The sequence below is a fragment of the Lepidochelys kempii genome, chromosome 1 (genome assembly GCF_965140265.1).
Source record: "Lepidochelys kempii isolate rLepKem1 chromosome 1, rLepKem1.hap2, whole genome shotgun sequence".
Lineage (NCBI taxonomy): Eukaryota > Metazoa > Chordata > Testudines > Cheloniidae > Lepidochelys > Lepidochelys kempii.
The window spans coordinates 215,757,325-215,776,893 of NC_133256.1; the positions used below are offsets into that span (position 1 = coordinate 215,757,325).

The window sequence follows — 19,569 nt, forward strand, 5'->3', positions numbered from 1 at the left end:
AAACTCACTGGTTCACTCTGGGTACTTAGTGCCAGCCTACTGATGCAAAGCAGCTGTAAACCAGCCACTACGCATTGCTGGAGTGGTGAAAGCGAGACAGTGTCCTGGGGAATCTGGCTCTGAAAGATCAGTTATTGTTTTGAGTTACCCATGTGTCAGAAAGTCTGGAAAAAATACTTCATAAAATGGAAAAAGTGCATATTGTTTCCTGTCTGCTGAGCTCATAGACTGAATTCACTGCCATGGTGACCTCTCCCCTCCCCCTCTCAGCTCATGTCTCTCTCCCAACACAGCACTCTGTGGTCCGTAATGCTCTGTTCTGTTTGGAGACGGCCGCAGAGCAGGGAGGAAACCACGTGTACACCAGGGCGCTACTGGCCTACGCCTTTGCCCTGGTGGGGAGGGAGGAGAAGCGCAGGGCACTGCTGGACTCGCTTGATAAGGAAGCTCTGAAAGAAGGTGAGAATTCCTGACAGCCCCTTCTTCTGAATCCCATCCCACGGGCCCTACATCCCCCGCTTGTAAGGTGACCATATATTGAGAATCATATACAGGTGCTCAGAGGGGAAATCATAGCAGGGGAAAGTTAGGAGGGACCAGGACCAGGTGGGAGAACATTATTTGACATGAAGAAACAAGACTGAGAGAGAGGCAGCCAGGGCCCTGGCACATTTCTGACCTCACAGCATGTTGTATCCCTGCCCTTTTAAGGACCCCTTGTTCTTTTAAACTGGGTCATTGATTCACCCTTCAGTATCCAACCTACCTATTAGGTAAAATATCAACATTCCCTTTGCATTTGTCTCCCTTGTATTTGCCCTTTCCCTTGTCCCTGCCTTCCCTCCATTTGCCCCCTTCCTCTACTCCGGAGTTGTTAGCTTTTCCTCTGTTTGTTTCAGTCCATTTTCCTCTTTTCTATACTGAGAAATAGCTGGTCTCTCCTTTCTTTTCCTTGTGCTCTCTTCCTCCTTCCCCCAAGTCTCCAAATCTCTCTCCTGCCTCCCACACCAAAAGTTCTCACATACTCCCTACTTCCCAGCCCACAAAATCACAGGCATACTGTCCTGCTGCCTTGCACCCCCCAAATCTCTCTGCCCACACACGCACTCCAACCTGCCCCAGGCACAAGGTAATGCACAAGCACATGCCAGGTTGCCTCAGGATCCACTCACACACACAGGCTCCTTCTCCCCCAGCCGAAAGCTATTCATACACACACACAAGCTGCCCACAATCCTAGTGCACATGGGACTTGTTATGCAGAGTCCCAGCACACGCACACTCCAAGTTCCCTTCCCCTCACAACAGACACTTGGGTTCTCTGTCCCCCGCCCCAGCCCCCACAAACACAGAGCCTCAGCCCCACACTCATAGGCCTCATGCAGGTGAGGAAACTCACTGTGTTAGAAAGTGCATTAGCTGACAGACTGCTAAAGACAACTCAGCATCTAGTCTAGACAGGGTCAGGTGGGGTGAAAAACAGCAGCTGGTCATGGCCAACCCAATCACATTAGCTGCCTGTGGCTCACCTGAGGGCGCCCCATAGACTAAGCTTACAAACAGTAAATGCATTTATAAGCCCAACCATCCCTGACTATGCTAGGTGCTGAGTACTGTTGACCAGCGTGTTGATTAATGCTTTTTCTTTTCTAGCACAGAGCATTTCCCCAGGGTAAATGAACATTCCGGCCTTGTCTAAAACATAAAAGTCGTTCTGCTGTAGCTGTACTGGTATAGTTAAAGTAGTGCGATTCCCCCAGTGTGGACACAGTTATAGCAGTGTGAAGGTGTTCATACCAGTAGAACTGTTCCCTTACAGCTCTACCAGTACAAAGCACCTTTATGCTGGTATAACCGTGCCCAGACTAGAGGTACCAGTAGAAAAGTCACAGCCCTAGCCAAAATAGTTGTCGTGGCACAGAATCTGTGTATTGGCCAGGTCTTAGAGGCGTCTTCTCTCCCTTCCACCCTCCTTGAGTGTCTCTCCCTCCCTTTCCTGCCCTCCTCCCTAGGATCTCTCACTCAAGGTTTTTCTTTCTTTCTCCCCTGGTTTCTCCTTCCCTCTCCCTCTCCCCACTCCTTTGGGTCCAGGCCGTCTCTACCCTCCTCTCCCCCTTTGCCTCAGGAGGATTCCTGTTCCCCCCACCACCACCAATGGACTGTTGCCCATTTTGAGGAGGGAGTCTGTTGCAGGGGGAGGAAGCATCTCAGTGGCATCTAGCTTCCTCCACCCCCCGCAGGCTCTGCTGTCTACAGCAGCCCAGGAGCGGGCCAGCGCCAAGAGCAGCTCAGGGGGCAGTAGGTGAGGCAGAGGATGGTTTGGTCCAAGGGGCATAAATGGGGAGAAGCATCAAGGGGCACATTTTAGGATACTAGCAGATGCCTTACAGCTCCCCAGACAGGGGGCATCACCAGGGCAGAAAGAGTTGGGGCTGAGTCCCCTTTCCCTAGGGCTAGTTCTTGGGGGACGGTTTGATGGTGGCTTTTTTAAAAAAAAAGGCGCTGAAATATTCATGTAAAGACAAAGGAAACTTTTAAAAAACATGAGTTGGGGCCAGGGCTGCCGGTGCCTGACTTTGCAGTGACACAGGTGTATCTGGGGGGTCCCCCAATACCTCAGTGCTGTGAGTGAGCATATCCTGAACCCCTGAATAAATGGTACCATTCCCACTGAGCAATAGCACAGCTCTGCCGGTGTCTTCACTGGCTCCGCTCCACTCCTCACTCCAAGCGCTGCTCCTCACTCTGGACACTCGTTCCATGGGAGCGATGGCCCCTGGTCTGCACAGAGTGACATCTGCTCCCTACAGCAAGAGACAAACGAAGAGGAGAAGCCTGATGTTTGGACAGATCAAATGAAAAAACAGATCATTCTGGGGGGGCCCAAAAAAGGGTCCTGATGTCCCAGGAAATCCCAGGAAGAACTGGAACTGTGCTGGTAAGAGAAGGACTTATGGGCTCTTCACCCTGCTGGAGTGGGGTGTGACCGTCACTGCTGTAACCCTTCAGCCTTGAGCGCCTGGGGCCACTTAGTGACCTCACACTTTTTGGATCAAAGAGCCCAATAAAGGCTGCTATTGTCCATTCCTGGGATGTCCCTTTATAAGATAAAGGGGATGTAGGCACAGAGTCATAGAGTCATAGAATATCAGAGTTGGAAGGGACCTCAGGAGGTCATCTAGTCCAACCCCTTGCTCAAAGCAGGACCAATCCCCAACTAAATCATCCCAGCCAGGGCTTTGTCAAGCCTGACCTTAAAAACTTTGAAGGAAGGAGATTCCACCACCTCCCTAGGTAACGCATTCCAGTGTTTCACCACCCTCCTAGTGAAAAAGTTTTTCCTAATATCCAACCTAAACCTCCCTCACTGCAATGTGAGACCATTACTCCTCGTTCTGTCATCTGCTACCAGTGAGAACAGTCTAGATCCATCCTCTTTGGAACCCCCCTTTCAGGTAGTTGAAAGCAGCTATCAAATCCCCCCCTCATTCTTCTCTTCCGCAGACTAAACAATCCCAGTTCCCTCAGCCTCTCCTCATAAGTCATGTGTTCCAGTCCCCTAATCATTTTTGTTGCTCTCTGCTGGACACTTTCCAGTTTTCCCACATCCGTCTTGTAGTGTGGGGCCCAAAACAACACAGTACTCCAGATGAGGCCTCACCAATGTCAAATAGAGGGGAACGATCACATCCCTCGATCTGCTGGTAATGCCCCTACTTATACATCCCAAAATGCCATTGGCCTTCTTGGCAACAAGGGCACACTGTTGACTCATGTCCAGCTTCTTGTCCACTGTAACCCCTAGGTCCTTTTCTGCAGAACTGCTGCCTAGCCATCGGTCCCTAGTCTGTAGTGTGCATGGGATTCTTCCGTCCTAAGTGCAGGACTCTGCACTTCTCCTTGTTGAACCTCATCAGATTTCTTTTGTCCCAATCCTCTAATTTGTCTAGGTCCCTCTGTATCGTATCCCTACCCTCCAGTGTATCTACCTCTTCTCTCAGTTTAGTGTCATCTGCAAACTTGCTGAGGGTGCAATCCACACCATCCTCCAGATCATTTATGAAGATATTGAACAAAACTGGCACGAGGACCGACCCTTGGGGCACTCCAGTTGATACCGGCTGCCAACTACACATGGAACCATTGATCACTACCTGTTGAGCCCGACAATCTAGCCAGCTTTCTATCCACCTTATGGTCCATTCATCCAGCCCATACTTCTTTAACTTACTGGCAAGAATACTGTGGAAGACCGTGTCAAAAGCTTTGCTAAAGTCAAGAAACAACACGTCCACTGCTTTCCCTTCATCCAGAGCCAGTTATCTCATCACAGAAGGCAATTAGATTAGTCAGGCATGACTTGCCCTTGGTGAATCCATGCTGACTCTTCCTGATCACTTTCCTCTAAGTCTTCAGAATTGATTCCTTGAGGACTTGCTCCATGATTTTTCCAGGGACTGAGGTGAGGCTGACTGGTCTGTAGTTTCCAGGATCCTCCTTCTTCCCTTTTTTAAAGAAGGGCACTACATTAGCCTTTTTCCAGTCATCCGGGACCTCCCCTGATCGCCATGAGTTTTCAAACATAATGGCCAATGGCTCTGTAATCACATCCGCCAACTCCTTTAGCACTCTCGGATGCAGCGCAACCGGTCCCATGGACTTGTGCTTGTTCAGCTTTTCTACATAGTCCCGAACCACTTCTTTCTTCACAGAGGGCTAGTCACCTCCTCCCCGTGCTGTGCTGCCCAGTGCAGCGGTCTGGGAGCTGACCTTATTCGTGAAGACAGAGGCAAAAAAAGCATTGAGTACATTAGTTTTTTCCACATCCTCTGTCACTAGGTTGCCTCCCTCATTCAGTAAGGGGCCCACACTTTCCTTGTCTTTCTTCCTGTTGCTAACATACCTGAAGAAACCCTTCTTGTTACTCTTAACATCTCTTGCTAGCTGCAACTCCAAGTGTGATTGGTGGCAGAGGTGGCAGCCTGATTAGTCACTGAGTGTTCATACCACAAGATTTGTATAATTCTACCAGATCAACAAGTGAGGGACTATTTAATCCTTTTGAGTCTCATGACAATATGCCAGACTAGCACGGGGGGCTCTGTTCTCCCACCCGCAGCAGCAGCAGGTCAATAACCCCCTTAGAAATGGCATGTACTAAGCATCTGTATTTCCTTCTCTCCTGCCCTCCCTCTTCCTTCTCCCACTGCAGATGGCTCCATTCACTGGCAGAGGCCTGGGAAGGAGCCGGAGGCAGATCTCCCCTTCTATCACCCCCGTGCTCCTTCTGCCGAGGTGGAGATGACGTCCTATGTGCTCCTCGCTTACCTCACCACGCGGCCGGCACCATCCCAAGGAGACCTGTCATTAGCAACTCAAATTGCAAAGTGGATCAGCAAGCAGCAGAATCCCAATGGGGGCTTCTCCTCCACCCAGGTGATCTATTCCCCTCCCAAGCCTCAGACATCCAGGGCAGGAGTGGGAGGCAGACAGGAAAGGGCAGGAGACAGACAAATAATCCAGGGGGAGGGGAAGGCTGACCTGGGGAGAGGGAAGGGGTAGCATTCCCCTGGCTGTATAGTTTAGTTTAGATAATGGGATAGTCACAGCATAGAGCATGGCTACATCAGGTCCTCACAGGCCCAGGGGGGCTTATGAGGCAGGAGACTGGACAAGTGATGCTCCTGTGTATGGAGGTCAGAAGAGTCGCCCTGAGCACTCGCAAGGTAGTGCAGTGCCATCCCCAGCTTCTCCCAGCACTGACCCCATCCAACCAGGCCAATTCAGCTCGGGAGCTGAGGCCTCCCCAGAGAAGCAGCAGCAGCCAGTCACTTCCAGACACACCTGGAAAGGGGAGGAAGCGCCATCCTGAGTGACAACCAAACAGGAGATGCCACCTCCCCCTTTGAGCGGGTACAGGCCATGCTGGTACTTGGAGGCTGGGACCTCAGGAGACGACCTCTCTAGACAGGACCAATCATTGGCCCCATGTTCCACCATTTCCCTGGTTGGCTTGATACCCAAAGGGCTGTAAGACTTTCTCATACTCCATTACTGAGCCTCCTGGCTGCCTCACTATGGTCCTCTCTGAGCCACAGGCAGCTCCCATTTCACTTGATCCTGAGCTATCCCTTCAGGTTGGTCCTTCAGGGAAAGGTGCTGGCATCTTTCCTCAGATGCCTGTGGTGAAGTGTCAGAGATACCAAGGCCTAGGTTCCCTAAGGTACTTAGATGCTTGGCTGCTTTCAGGAGGAGAAAGGTGCTTAAATACCTTTGAGAATCTGGGCCCAAGGGAATAGAGTGAATGGCTTGTGGGAGTGATGAGTGAAAATGGGAAAATCAGGGCACTGCTGTGTAGGAAGAGCTGGTGGAGTGGGGGCTCCAGGCCCATAGAAATGGCTCATTCTTTCCCTTGGGCACCTGGGCCTATCTCTTGTCTGGCAGGACACAGTGGTGGCGCTCCAGGCGCTATCCCGATATGGAGTCTCCACCTATGCCAAGAGAGGAGGAGCGTCCACAGTGACCCTGCAATCCACAGGGAAGTTCCAGGCCCAGTTCCAGGTGGATCACACGAACCGTCTGCTGCTCCAGCGTATGGCACTGCCAGAGGTGCCAGGGGACTACAGCATGGGGGTGACAGGAGAAGGATGTGTCTACGTGCAGGTATGGGACCCTGGGACAGGGGGAGAGGGAGAGGCTGCTGCTGAGGGGAGCCCGTATCATTCCCATTGGAGATGGCATGATGGGGTGGATTGGGGAGGGGAGGGAGGGAAGGAATAGAGAGGAAGAGATGCGGAAGAGGAGGAGAATATAAGAAAGAGGTGAGGAGGAGAGAGAGTTAACAGAGAGAGTTGGGGAATGGGGAGAGAGAGAGAGAAGAGATAAAGGAAAGAATGAAACTGAGCCGAGGGGAGGAGATGGAGGAGAAGAGCAGAGAGGAGAGGGACAGATGGACAGACACAGAGAACTGTGTATTCTCTTCCAGACCAGCCTGAGGTACAATGTGCTCCCCAAGCCAGGCGAGGCACCATTCGCGCTGGAGGTGCACACGGTCCCTGAGACGTGTGACAGCATCAAGGCTCACAGGACCTTTGACATCACCATAAACATCAGGTAACTCCCCCTCGCAGTGCCAAACCTTCCAGAGCAGCCCTAGGGCTGGGGACAAGTCATTCCAGAGGTATGGGGAGCCCCCAGAAAAGCTGATACAAATCAATATTTTTGATTTTTCCAAAAATTAAAAATGGATTTTTTACATTAAATCATGGTATTTTCTTAATTGCAATTGCTCTTTTCAATGTCAATCAGATTTTGTATTTCTGTATTGCTAGCTCTTTACTTTCTCCTGCTAAATTGTTAGAGTGATTGTGCTGTGCTGGTTTCTCTGAGGCTGAAAAGGACAAGTCAGCATCTCAGTAACACCCTTAGTGTGAGAGCAACACAAACTCAGACACAAGACTGCCCGGCCAGTAGCCCATCCTATACCTGCAACCACCACCACCCTCCCACAGAGCGAACTGCCCCCAGTCACAGGAGCTGTATGCTTTGACCCAGGCATTCTCCTTCACCAGGATTTGCAGGCCAAGTTCAATCAGACTTGTGCTCCTAAATCATTTCAGTGCTTTTACAATACCCACCCTAAGATGCCAAAATATAGGCTTCAGAGCCTGTCATAAATATAAAGGGAAAGGTAAACCCCTTTAAAATCTCTCCTGGCCAAAGGAAAAATCCTCTCACCTGTAAAGGGTTAAGAAGCTAGGATAACCTCGCTGGCACCTGACCAAAATGACCAGTGAGGAGACAAGATACTTTAAAAAGCTGGAGGGGGGGAGGAACAAAGGCTCGCTCTGTCTGCGTGATGCTTTTCCCAGGGACAGAACAGAAATGGAGTCTTAGAACTTGGTAAGTAATCTAGCTAGATATGCGTTAGATTATGATTTCTTTAAATGGCTGAGAAATTAAGCTGTGCTGAATAGAATGGATATTCCTGTCTGTGTGTCTTTTTGTAACTTAAGGTATTGCCTAGAGGGATTCTCTAAGTTTTGAATCTAATTACCCTGTAAGGTATTTACCATCCTGATTTTACAGAGGTGATTCTTTTTATTGTTACTTCTCTTTTACTGTTTCTTCTATTAAAATTCTTCTTGTAAGACCTGAAGCTTTTTTCATTGTTCTTAAGATCCAAGGGTTTGAGTCTGTGGTCACCTATGCAAATTGGTGAGGATTTTTACCAAACCTTCCCCAGGAAGTGGGGTGCAAGGGTTGGGAGGATTTTGGGGGGAAAGACATTTCCAAACAATGCTTTCCTAATAAAAATAAACCCAGATAAACGTTTGGTGATGGCAGTGGAAGTCCAAGGGCAAAGGGTAAAATAGTTTGTACCTTGGGGAAGTTTTAACCTAAGCTGGTGAAAGTAAGCTTAGGAGGTTTTCATGCAGGTCCCCACATCTGTACCCTAGAGTTCAGAGTGGGGAAGGAACCTTGACAGAGCCTATGGACAAGTCTACATTTAAAACACTGCTGAAGCACTTTAATAAAGACGCTCTACACCGACTGCAGAGAGCTCTCCCATCAGTGTAGTTAATCCACCTCCCCAAGAGGCACTAGCTATATTGACAGGAGAAGCTCTCTCACCAGCATAGCTTTGTCTCCATGGGGGGTTAGATTCGTATAACTACATTACTTGGGTTGTGATTTTTCACACCCTAGAGTGACATAGGTATAGGTCTGTAGTGTAGAGCAGACCTAACTTTAAGCTCCTATTTTTGAAAGTGTGTATCAAAAAGCTCACAATGACTTAGCTAGTGTTTTGAAATAACTTCCCAGTGCTAACATTGAACCAGTTTGGATCTGAAGTGACAGAGATTTTATGCCACTAAAGGAGAATTTTTTACTAAAAATACAGTTTATATATTCTAGTTTCAGGGCTCCTAAGAGGGTAAGGGACATCCTCTTATTCCTATTCTTTCAGTTTGCTTGCTGCTTCCATTGGTGTTCAGTACATGCTTTGTGTGTAACAAATTTGTTCAATTATTTTCTTATTGGAGGCTGTTTATTCATTTCAAGGACAGTATTTCATTTTTAGTCCCTACTATCAATTAGGATCCCCCCTTTTAAGCAATTTCTGTCACTTTCCCAGGTTATACCCTGATTTACATCTTTTAACATTTCTTCTTCCTTGTGCCAGACAATTCCTATTACTGCTAGACCACAGCAATTATTTACAATGAAAACCAACAAAATCCCTTATAATCTTCTAAATTTGGAGGACATACTCCACACATTCTTTTATTGTACATAAGCATTTCACATTATGTATTAAAACGAGATATTTTCCACATATAGAATGTTGCAAGTTTGCATTTAATAACGATTCAAGATTATCAAATAATAAGCTCAAATGAGATTATTTAACCAAAGATTAATACAGCTCTGTACAGACTACAGAAAGATGTACTTTCCCACCCCTGTAGATGGTGAAGAGAAGGTAGTTTGGTCATAAGAATATAAGAACAGTCCTACTGTGTCAGACCAATGGTCCATCTAGCCCAATATCCTGTTTTCCAGCACTGGCTGGTACCATATGCTTCAGAGGGAATGCACAGAACAGGGCAATTACTGAGTGATCCATCCCCTTTCATCCAGACCCAACTGCTGGGAGTCAGGTTTAGGAACACCCAAGAGCATGAGATTGCGTCCCTGACCATCTTGGCTAATAGCCACTGTTGGACCTATCCTCCATGAACTTATCTAATTCTTTTTTGAACCCTGTTATATTTTTGGTCTTTACAGCATCACCTGGCAAAGAATTCCACAGATTGACTGCATTGTTTGAAGAAGTACTTGCTTTTGTTTGTTTTAAGTCTGCTGCCCATTAAATTCATTGGGTAACTCCTGGTTCTTTTATGTGAAGGGCTAAATTATTCCTTATTCACTTTTCTCCACACCATTCATGATTTTATAGACCTCAGTCATATCCCCCCATTACACACCAAGCAGATTTTTTTTCAGAGAACTATCCACAGTGACTCCAAGATCTTTTTCTTGAGTGGTAACTGCTAATCTAGACTCCATCAGTTTGTATGTTAGTTGGGATTATGTCTTCCAATGTGCATTACTTTGCACTTATCAACATTCAATTTCCATCTGCCATTTTTTTGCCCAGTCACCCAGTTTTGTGAGATCCCTTTGTAACTCTTCACAGTCAGCTTTGGACTTAACTGTCCTGAATAATTTTGTATTATCTGCAAAGCTTGCCACCTCACTGTTTACCCCTTTTTCCAAATCATCTGTGAATATATTGAACAGCACGGGTCCCAATATAGATCCCTGTGGGACACTGCTCTTTAGCTCTCTCCAGTCTGAAAACTGACCATTTATTTCTGCCCTTTGTTTCCTGTTCTTTAACCAGTTTCTGATCCATGAGAGAGCCTTCACTCTTATCCCATGACAGCTTACTTTGCTTAAGAGCCTTTGGTGAAGGACCTTGTCAAATGCTTTCTGAAAGTCCAAGGACACTATATCCACTGAATCAGCCTTGTCCACATGCTTGTTGACCCTTCTGAAAGAATTCTAATGGATTGGTGAGGCATGATTTCCCTTTCCAAAAGCCATGTTGATGCTTCCCCAACAAATCGTGTTCATCTATTTCTGATCAGTCTGTTCTTTACTATAGTTTCAACCAATTTACCTGGTACTGAAGTTAATCTTACCGGACTGTAATTGCCAGGATCGCCAATGGAGCCTTTTTTTAAAATTGGCATCACTTTAGCTGTCCACCAGTCATCTGGTACAGAGGCTGATTTAAGCAATAGGTTACATGCCACAGTTAGTAGTTCTGCAGTTTCCTATTTGAGTTCCTTCAGAACTCTTGAGTGAATATCATCTGGTCCTGGTGACTATTTACTGCTTAATCTATCTACTTGTTCCAAAACCTCCTCCATTAACATCTCAGACTGGGACAGTTCCTCAGATTTCTCACCCAACAAGAATGGCTCAAGTGTTAGAATCTCCCTCACATCCTCTGCAGTGAAGACCAATGTAAATAAGTCATTTAGCTTCTCCACAGTGTCCTTTTCTTCCTTGACAGCTCCTTTACGTTGATTGTCCAGTGGCCCCACTGAGGTTTGTCAGGCTTCCTGCTTCTGATGTACTTTAAAAAAATTGCTGTTAGTTTTTATTCCTTTTGCTAGTGGCTCCTCAGATTCTTTTTTGGCCTGCCTGATTTTACTTTTACACTTGATTTGCCACGGTTTAGCTTGCAGCTTCCCCACCCATCTCTTGACCCACTCAATGTGCCGTGGGCCACTTCGTATAGGAAAGCAGGGAATGACCCTTTCTTGATAACTTGGAGTTCTTTTTAGCTAAATTAGGAGGGAGAAAGAGGTTTTGTCCATATGCAAATAATGAGAGATTCTTTTCTAGGTGATTAACAATACTCTCATTAGCCATTTTAGTTTCTGTTCTTGGAGAGAGCAACTCCTTACCTTGGCTGATCTGTGGGTCCTTAGACAAAGGGTCTCACCTGATGTGAACCCTGTTATTCCTAAGTGCATCCTATTTGGGGGTAAAACAGAGGTGGATAGCTTTTCTCATTTTTGAGGGCCGGAAAGAATCACTAGTTATTGATCATTCAAACCGTACCTGTTCTATATATCCCCTACAGTACCTGCTAAACAGTTTGTAGACACAGCACCTTCACTTCCAGTATTTTGTTTTTCTGTCTAGAAGTTCTGTCAAATTCAAATAGGATCCCCTAGCCGTAGTGGTATTTAAAAACCCAAGTCCTTATAACTTAGTTCATCACAAACTGCAATCTAACGTAGCAACAGCACCAATACTTACATTGCTTTTACAAAACCTCAACTCTATTTTAAATCAATAATTTAAAAAAACCAAGTGATTTAAATCCTGATTTCAATTGTTCCCTCCTCCTCTTGCCACCAACGATGGGAATAATTTAACTAAACCCCTTATCGGAAAGGATACCGTCTTGCTTCAGGGACTTTCAAGAAACTTCCACTGCTCCAAGGGCAGGACTGAGGGGCACTGGAAGAGCTGTGTGGGGAGCCCGGGACTGGGATAGCAGCGGGGCTGGGCTGCAGGGCAGGAATGAAAGGTAGTGGCAGGACAGGGAGCCAGGGAGCAGGGCCAGACTAGCAGGAGCCAGGCAGGGTGTGAGGTGCTGCAGGTCAGGGTTGAGGTGCATCATCTCTATGCTGAGATGTATTAAACCTTGTTTTGTTTCCTGCTTGGTCTCCCAGCTACACAGGGAAACGCCCTGTCTCCAACATGGTCATCGTTGACATTAAGATGCTGTCAGGATTCATCCCTGTGAAGTCATCAGTGAGGAAGGTAATGGCCAGTTCTGTGTATGGGTCACAGCCCTCCCAGGGTATCTGCCCCACAACCCAGTGGAGTCCAGCTCCCCACAACCCCAACCTCACCCAGTGGGCATCCAGGGCCCCTTGACTCAAACCCCACTTCAGGGGTATCTGACCCCCAGTCAGCTTCAAACCCCAACCCCTCATTTTGCCAGTGCAGCCTGGCCACTCCCTAGTCCCTTCTCCAGAATCAGCCCCCCCCCCTTGTCTCCCGTCTCTCTGACCCTATCTCTTCTTTCTGACCCTCCCCTGAAACCCCACTCCTTCCCCATCCCATCCCATCCCATCCCATCCCCCTGAGCTCCCACTCCGTGACTCCCTGGTAAACTGTTACGCACAGGGGGAGCAGGCCCGGCTGGAGGCACCTCATAGTCTCCCCTGGAGGGGGCAGCGTTCCTGTAAGGGGAAGTCAGGCTGGGCTCACGGGGTGCTTGGGAGAGAGAGTGAGGGGCCCCCACCTCTCTGCATCCCTCTCTTCTCCCCCAGCTCTAACACCCCCACCCCGCGCGCGCTCACACGCACGCACACACACACACACACACACACACACACACCCCGCAACTCCTGGGCCCTGCATCTCCTCAGGGAGATTCAGATGTTGGGAGGTGTCCCTTGAGGGGCCCTGAGGTGGGATGCCATCAGACTAATGAAGCCTATGAGCAGCTCAGGGGAGGCAGTGCCTAGAGCCCCAGCCCTGCCCACAACCCCAGCCCTCCCCTCACAGGATGGGTCAGACACTGAGCTGATGCTGCTCTTGATTGTGGCCCAGCCGCACAGGTCTCAGACTGTGGCACTTCACATCTCAGTCCACCAGGAGGGCGGGGCCATACATAGGCAGTGCACGAACCCCCCCATTCGAGGAGGCTAGCCCCTGCCCCGCCCCTTCCACTCGAGGCCCCACCGCTAACCTGCTCATTCTGCCTGAGGCCCCACCCCTATGCCCCCATACTCTCACCCACTGGGGCCAGAGGAGCCCTGAGCCCCCCACTGCAGACAGAGGAACCCCAGCTGGCCTGGCCAAGCATCCCCAACCCCTGGCCCACCTGGAGGAGCTCTGAGCTCTGCTGCAGCCCAGCCCCAGGGCCACGGCTGGGTGCATTAGTGGAGGTTTGGGGAGGCTTAGCCTCTCCCAGCTGCATTACGCACTGCCCATGGAGCCACAGTACAGATTTTCCCTCTTCCTTTAAAGCAGCAGCAGCCAGAAGCACCGACTTCCTGGTTTCGCCGAGGCTGCTTGACCCCTGCTGTGCCCCAGACCTTGCCCACACCTGCCATCTTCCCCCAAGGGCTGCCCCCGCCCTGCCTCTTCCCACCTCGTTCCACCCCCTCCCCTGAGTGCACCCTGCCCTCGTTCTGCCTCTGCCTGCCCCTGCTTCTCTCTCCCCCTGCCAGAGCCTCCTGCACACCACTGAACAGCTGACCACCAGTAGGTGGGAGGTGCCGGGGGGGGGAGGGAGAGGAGCTGATCAGTGGGCCACCCACTATTTTTTTCCCTGGGTTCTCCAGCCCCAGAGCACCCACAGAGTCAGTGCCTATGGCACCAGCAAAGAATCACAGAGCTATAGGATAGAGCCCTGTGTGCGACTAGTGTAGAGCTCTGCAGTGGGATTGAGATCCCGCAGGACCCGTTGCCATAACAGCGGGAACGGGTGGGAGTGGGATTAAAAAATAGTCCCACACAGGACTCTACTGTAGGAGTGGGAGGGACCACAAGAGGTCATCAGATTCAGCCACCTGTGAGGGAGCAGGACCGTGTAAACCTAGCTCATCCCTGATAGGCGTCTGTCTAACCTGTCCTTAAAAATGTCCAGTGATGGGAAATTCACCGCCTTCCTTAGAAGCCTGTACCAGTGCTTAATTACCATTACAGTTAGGTTAGATATTAGGACAAATTTTCTAACTCTCCCTTGCTGCAAATTAAGCCCATTACTTCTTGTCCTACCTTCAGCAGACATGGAGAACAATTGATCACCATGCTCTTTATAACAGCCCTTAAGAGTATTCAAATATGTTAACGGGTTCTCCCCTCAGGCTTCTTCTCTCAAGACTAAACATGCCCAGAGTTTTTACCTTTCCACATGGGTCAGGTCTGCCACATTTTTTATCATTTTTCTTGCTGCTTGCTGGACTCTCCACTTTATCCACATCTTTGCTAAAGTGTGGTGCCCAGAAGTGGACACAGTACTCCAGCTGAGGCCTCACCAATGCCAAGTAGAGTGGTATAATTACAAACCATGTCTTACATATGACACGCCTGTTAATATACCCCAGAATGATATTAGCCTTTTTCACAACTGCATCACATTGCTGACTTATATTAAATTTGTGATCCTCTATAACACCCAGATCCTTTTCAGCAGTACTACCCCCTAGTCAGTTATTCCTCATTTTGTAGTTGTGCATTTAATTTTTCCTTCCCACGTGTAGTATTTTGTACTTGTCTTTATTGAATTTCATCTTGTTGGTTTTGGACCAATTCTCTAATTTGGCAAGGTCATTTTAAAATCTCATCCTGTCCAAAGTGCGTACAGCCCCTCCCAGCTGGTGACAGCCACAGATTTTATAAGCATGCTCTCCACTCTATTATCCAAGTGATGAATAGTACCAGACCCAGGACTGACCACTGCAGGACCCCACTAGATACACCCTAGCAGTTTAACAGCAAACCATGGATGACTGCCCTTTGAGTACAGTCTTTCAACCACTTGTGCATCCACCTTATAATAATTTCATTCAGACCACAATTCCCTGATTTTCTTATGAAAATGGCATGTGGGACTGTGTCAGAAGCCTTATTAAAATCAAGATATATGATGACTACTGCTTTCCTCTCCCTCTCCCCCCACCACCATCCACTAAGCCAGTAACCCTCTCAGAGAAGAAAGTGAGGTTGGTTTGGCATAATTTGTTCTTGACAAATCCAGGTTGGCTTTATCTTGTAGTCCTGTTACATTCTAGGTCCTTACAAGTTGACTGTTTAATAATTTCTTCTGCTATATTTCCATGTATGAATGTTAGGCTGACTAGTCTATGAATTCCTGGGTCCTCTTTGTTCCCATTTTTAAAGCTAGATACTCTGTTTGCCTGCCTCCAATCCCCTGGGAAATCACCTGTCCCCCAGGAGAACTCAAAGATAAATGCTAACGATTCTGAGTTTGCTTCAGCGTCCCATTCCTTAGGATTCTGGGGTGGTTCGAAGGGGGCTCAGTAACACCCTGCTTCTCTCTCTGCCACTGGCAGCTGGAAGGACATAACCACATCCAACGCACAGATCTGAGCACCAACCATGTGCTGCTGTATATGGAGCAGGTGAGCGCTCACATGGGGCCGTGATGGGCCAGGGAGAGTCATCCCCTGACATACCTTTCATAGAGGCACTGAGCGGGAATCTCCCAGGCACTGGCCGGGGAAAACAAACCTATGTATTCCTGCACAGCTGCTACTGCTCTCCAGCATTGCTGTGCAGCACTTCCTGCTCCCCGCAACATACAGAGTTGGGGACCTGTTCTCCCCCCAGCCTATGGGTATCAGGGAGAGCAGCTTGTACCTGGGGGGAGGGGAATTGGGGGGGCAGGGCGTCTCCCTTCTCCCTCAGGGCCTGAATCCCTGCCAGGCCCTGCAGCCAAGGAGGGCAGATGCTGGACCTGCAGGATAAGGGGTGGGGAGATAGGGAAGGAGGGGGTGAAGTGGCTCAGAGCGTCCTCCTGAATCTCGTCTGTTTCCCCCCCACACCTCAGGTGAGCAATGTGACTCAGAGTTTCTCCTTCACGGTGGAGCAGGACTTCCCCGTGCAGAGCCTGAAGCCGGCGCTGGTGAAAGTCTATGATTACTACGAGACAGGTGTGTGTGGGGGCAGGGCTGGGGGGACGTTAGCCACCATGGGCCTGTCATAGGGAGGGGAGAGGCCACAGTCACAGCCACAGGGGGACCCGCTGGGCTCAGGGTTGTGTTTGGCCTCGTTCTCTTGATGATCCACCTCCCCACCCCTGGGCTGCCTCCTGAGGGTGGGGACAGGCCTCGGGCTGAGCTGAGAACCTCACGCCAGCGGTGCCTGCTCAGCGACTGCCCGGGCAGGTTCAAGGGCAAACCCCATTTCCTTCTCCTCCTGCTTCCAACCCGAACGGCCCTGCCGCCACCATCCCTGACACTGGTTTGCCCCACGCAGACAGCGTCCCCCTCTCATCTCTGGACACAACAGGCCCATCTCAGCAGCGTCTCCCCTCTCCCAGATGAGAATGTGGGGCACACAGGGATTATGGGCGAGGGATCATATTCCACTGGCCTCATGCTCGCACCACGAGCCCAGACCCCTCCCGCACTGTAGAGGGAAGGTGCCAACCCAGGGATCTTGGAGGGTCTTGCGTTCAGATCCTGCCCTGAGATCCCAGCTGACCTGGGGGAGGCACATTCGCTCCTCCGCTCCCAGCTAGGACATTGGGTGACAAAACCGCCGGGGTGCCGTTGGGCTCTGGTCGTGTGTCAGGCGAGGTGCAAACGGACATAGGCCACCTGGCACAGACCCTCTGGAGATGCCTGTTGCGCTGTAGCCTTGGGGTAACCGTTGCCTTCCTCCCATGGAGCCCAGCAAGGTTCCCCCAGTGCCCCTGGAGAGAGGGCTCCCTCCCCTCCTCCCTGAGATCTCTGGTGCGGTGCCAGCTCTCTGCAGAGGTCCTGGTGGAAGTGTGAGGAGTCCTGGTTGGGTCTCACACAGCCCTGATCACATCTCCCTTCCCTTGTGCCTTCCAGATGAATTTGCCATCGCCGAGTACAGTGCCCCCTGCAGCAAAGGTAGCGTATGAAGAGCCATTTCCTCCCCTCGTCCTGCTCACAGCACCCCCAGATCTACTCCCCGCTGCGAGAGCTCAGCTCCAGGCAGTGCATCCCCCGTGCACTCGGAGCTGGTGGCTTTTTTCCCCTGCACAGGGGTTTGTTGCCTGCATTGATGGTGTCTTTGCTTATTCCGGGGGATAGATGCTCCATTCACCCCGCAGCCTCTGCCTCATGAGCCCTATGGAAATTGGGCCATTGCAATGGTTTGTGAGAGGCTCTTCCTGGGGCAGGGCGAGGGCTCCAGCCCAATCAGAGCCAACAAGTCCCTGCCATCTCACTGGGCAGCTTGTTTCTGTGAAGTTTTCAGAGATGGGCTGTGCGGGCTCAGATAAAATAAGAACCTGAGGCCACTCAGCCTGTCCTATAAGCTCAGATTCTTTACCCCTCTCCCCAGCAGTTGGGTCTGAGCTTCCTGCTTCTGGCTAGGATCAGAGGAGCCAAAATATCTGTGACAGGGAGGATCAGAGAGTGAATGAAAGAACCAAAGCACAGGAGACCCAGGCAGACAGAGGAGGGGAAGGTCTCCCAGTAGCAGGACTCAGGAGAAGCCTCCTTCTCCCAGCCCTTGTTCTGCAGGACTGAGAGGCCCAGGGAAGGATCTCAGCATCCAGGGGCTACTCTGGGCTTCATGCCCCTGGTGCTGATCCACAGGCAGGTGCTCAGTCCCAATGCAGGGAGCTCCCTTCCCTCCCGTGGGCACTGATGGCTCTGGTGTAAATGGATTCACTCCATTCTGGGCCGGGTCCCATAGGAACAAAGGGGCAGGGAGAGGACGTGCTCCCCAGATCAGCACCTCGCCGCTGTTCCCTCTAAGCTGTGCGCGTGTGCACACAGATCCTAAACCTCGCGCACATGGCAAAACACTGCGCGCACAAAAATTTGCACAGAAGCACAACAATTTGCACAGAAGTTTTTTGTGTACACGGCCTGTCAAAAATTTGCACAGAAGAAATTTTTTTGCTCACACAGCATGTCAAAAATTAGAGGGAACATTGCACTTCGCTCCTAAAGCAAATGTCCGAGCTGAGCCTATGCATCCTGTGGCCCCAGGTCCATCCCTGCTCTGCAGTGTCAGACACGGCAGAGATGGTTCCAGGCAGACCCTAGGCTGACACAGCCTGCGCTGGATCCTGTGCTGCAACTCCCCGGCGCTATGAGACGCTCCGTGTGGAGGCAGATGAGGCAAGGCCCTGTCCCTGGGAGGGAGAGATCAGGGCCACGGAATCTCCTGCCTGGGGCCCTGGCAGGGCTCTGCTCCCTGCGGCAGAGCAGTTGTGCCCAGCCCTGGATGTGTGTTGCTGGCTCTGTGCCCAAGCCCAGGGGAGGCCTAGCCAGTCTCTTCTCTAAACCCCTCCTGTTCCCGCTCCTTTCCCCCTCACAGTGGGAGCCGAGCAGAGCAATGTATGAGGGATGGAGTCGTGTTCTGAGCCTCCTACGTCCCACCCGCTTAGCCTCTGCGCAGGCTGAGGTGGTTGGAGGGAGCAACAGAGAGAAAACAGCCGCAACAAGAGGGAAACAAACATTACAAATAAATGAATTCACCACCCTGACCAATGGCTCCTGGCCTCTCTATTCCCAACCCCCTTATCCCTGCTCAGCCCCAGGACTTCTCAGGCCAACATGTGTCCCATCCAGCTAGGGCTCTGCCCTGCACAGCCAGCCAGGGGGAAAGGGTCTGTGGGAAAAGATCTGCTAAGCACCATTGTGTCCAGTAGCCCTCACCTTTTCCAGTTAGCGACTAGTGTGGGATTGTTCCTTACTTGTAAACATGAACTGTGGGACTGTAGATACTCTCTGCCCACTACGGGATGGAAACAGAAATACTCAGCTGTGTGCCGGGGTCTGATACGGCTGACATGTAACGGGGTCTCCTTTGGATGAAGTGGTTGAGGCCTGGGGGTTTGGAACACCAGCCTGTAAGTTCCATCCCTGCTGCCTCCATGAAGTGCAGCCGGCCACAGCATGTAGCATTGTGACAAGTGGTTTGTCCTAGAATTGAAGGGCATGTTCCAGGGATTTATGTAATACTAGTTGTAAGTGCCTCAGCTAATGGGACTTCCGACCCCCTTCCCTTTGGGAAACTACTCCACAGTCTGGGAGCCCCTTCACAATTAGAAAATGTTTCCTGAAATGCTCCCCTTTTCTTGGTTTCAGCACATTTACTCCTAATGTTACCTGTTCAAGTCCCCTAAAGAATTTCCCTTTAAATGCATGTAGTGAATTGTGCCTTCTAGTTATTCATTATTTAGCCAAACTGTGCATATTTAAAAGCGGCAAAGAGTCCTGTGGCACCTTATAGACTAACAGACGTATTGGAGCATAAGGTCTCATGGGTGAATACCCACTTCATCAGATG

At 50.1% G+C, this 19,569-nt stretch overlaps 1 protein-coding gene across 2 annotated transcripts in view; it reads left to right on the forward strand.

The window, feature by feature from the left end:
• Positions 1 to 18,763, forward strand: part of LOC140898790 (alpha-2-macroglobulin-like) — a 57,982-nt gene extending 39,219 nt beyond the window's left edge. For both annotated transcript variants that reach the window (XM_073313187.1, XM_073313198.1), the window contains 9 exons: positions 294 to 459; positions 5,213 to 5,436; positions 6,445 to 6,663; positions 6,986 to 7,113; positions 12,264 to 12,354; positions 15,624 to 15,692; positions 16,121 to 16,223; positions 17,130 to 17,171; positions 18,595 to 18,763. In XM_073313187.1, coding sequence (XP_073169288.1) covers positions 294 to 459; positions 5,213 to 5,436; positions 6,445 to 6,663; positions 6,986 to 7,113; positions 12,264 to 12,354; positions 15,624 to 15,692; positions 16,121 to 16,223; positions 17,130 to 17,171; positions 18,595 to 18,620 — 1,068 coding nt within the window. In that variant the 3' untranslated portion in view covers positions 18,621 to 18,763. The remainder of the gene's footprint in view (positions 1 to 293; positions 460 to 5,212; positions 5,437 to 6,444; positions 6,664 to 6,985; positions 7,114 to 12,263; positions 12,355 to 15,623; positions 15,693 to 16,120; positions 16,224 to 17,129; positions 17,172 to 18,594) is intronic.
• The last annotated feature ends 806 nt before the right edge of the window (positions 18,764 to 19,569 follow it).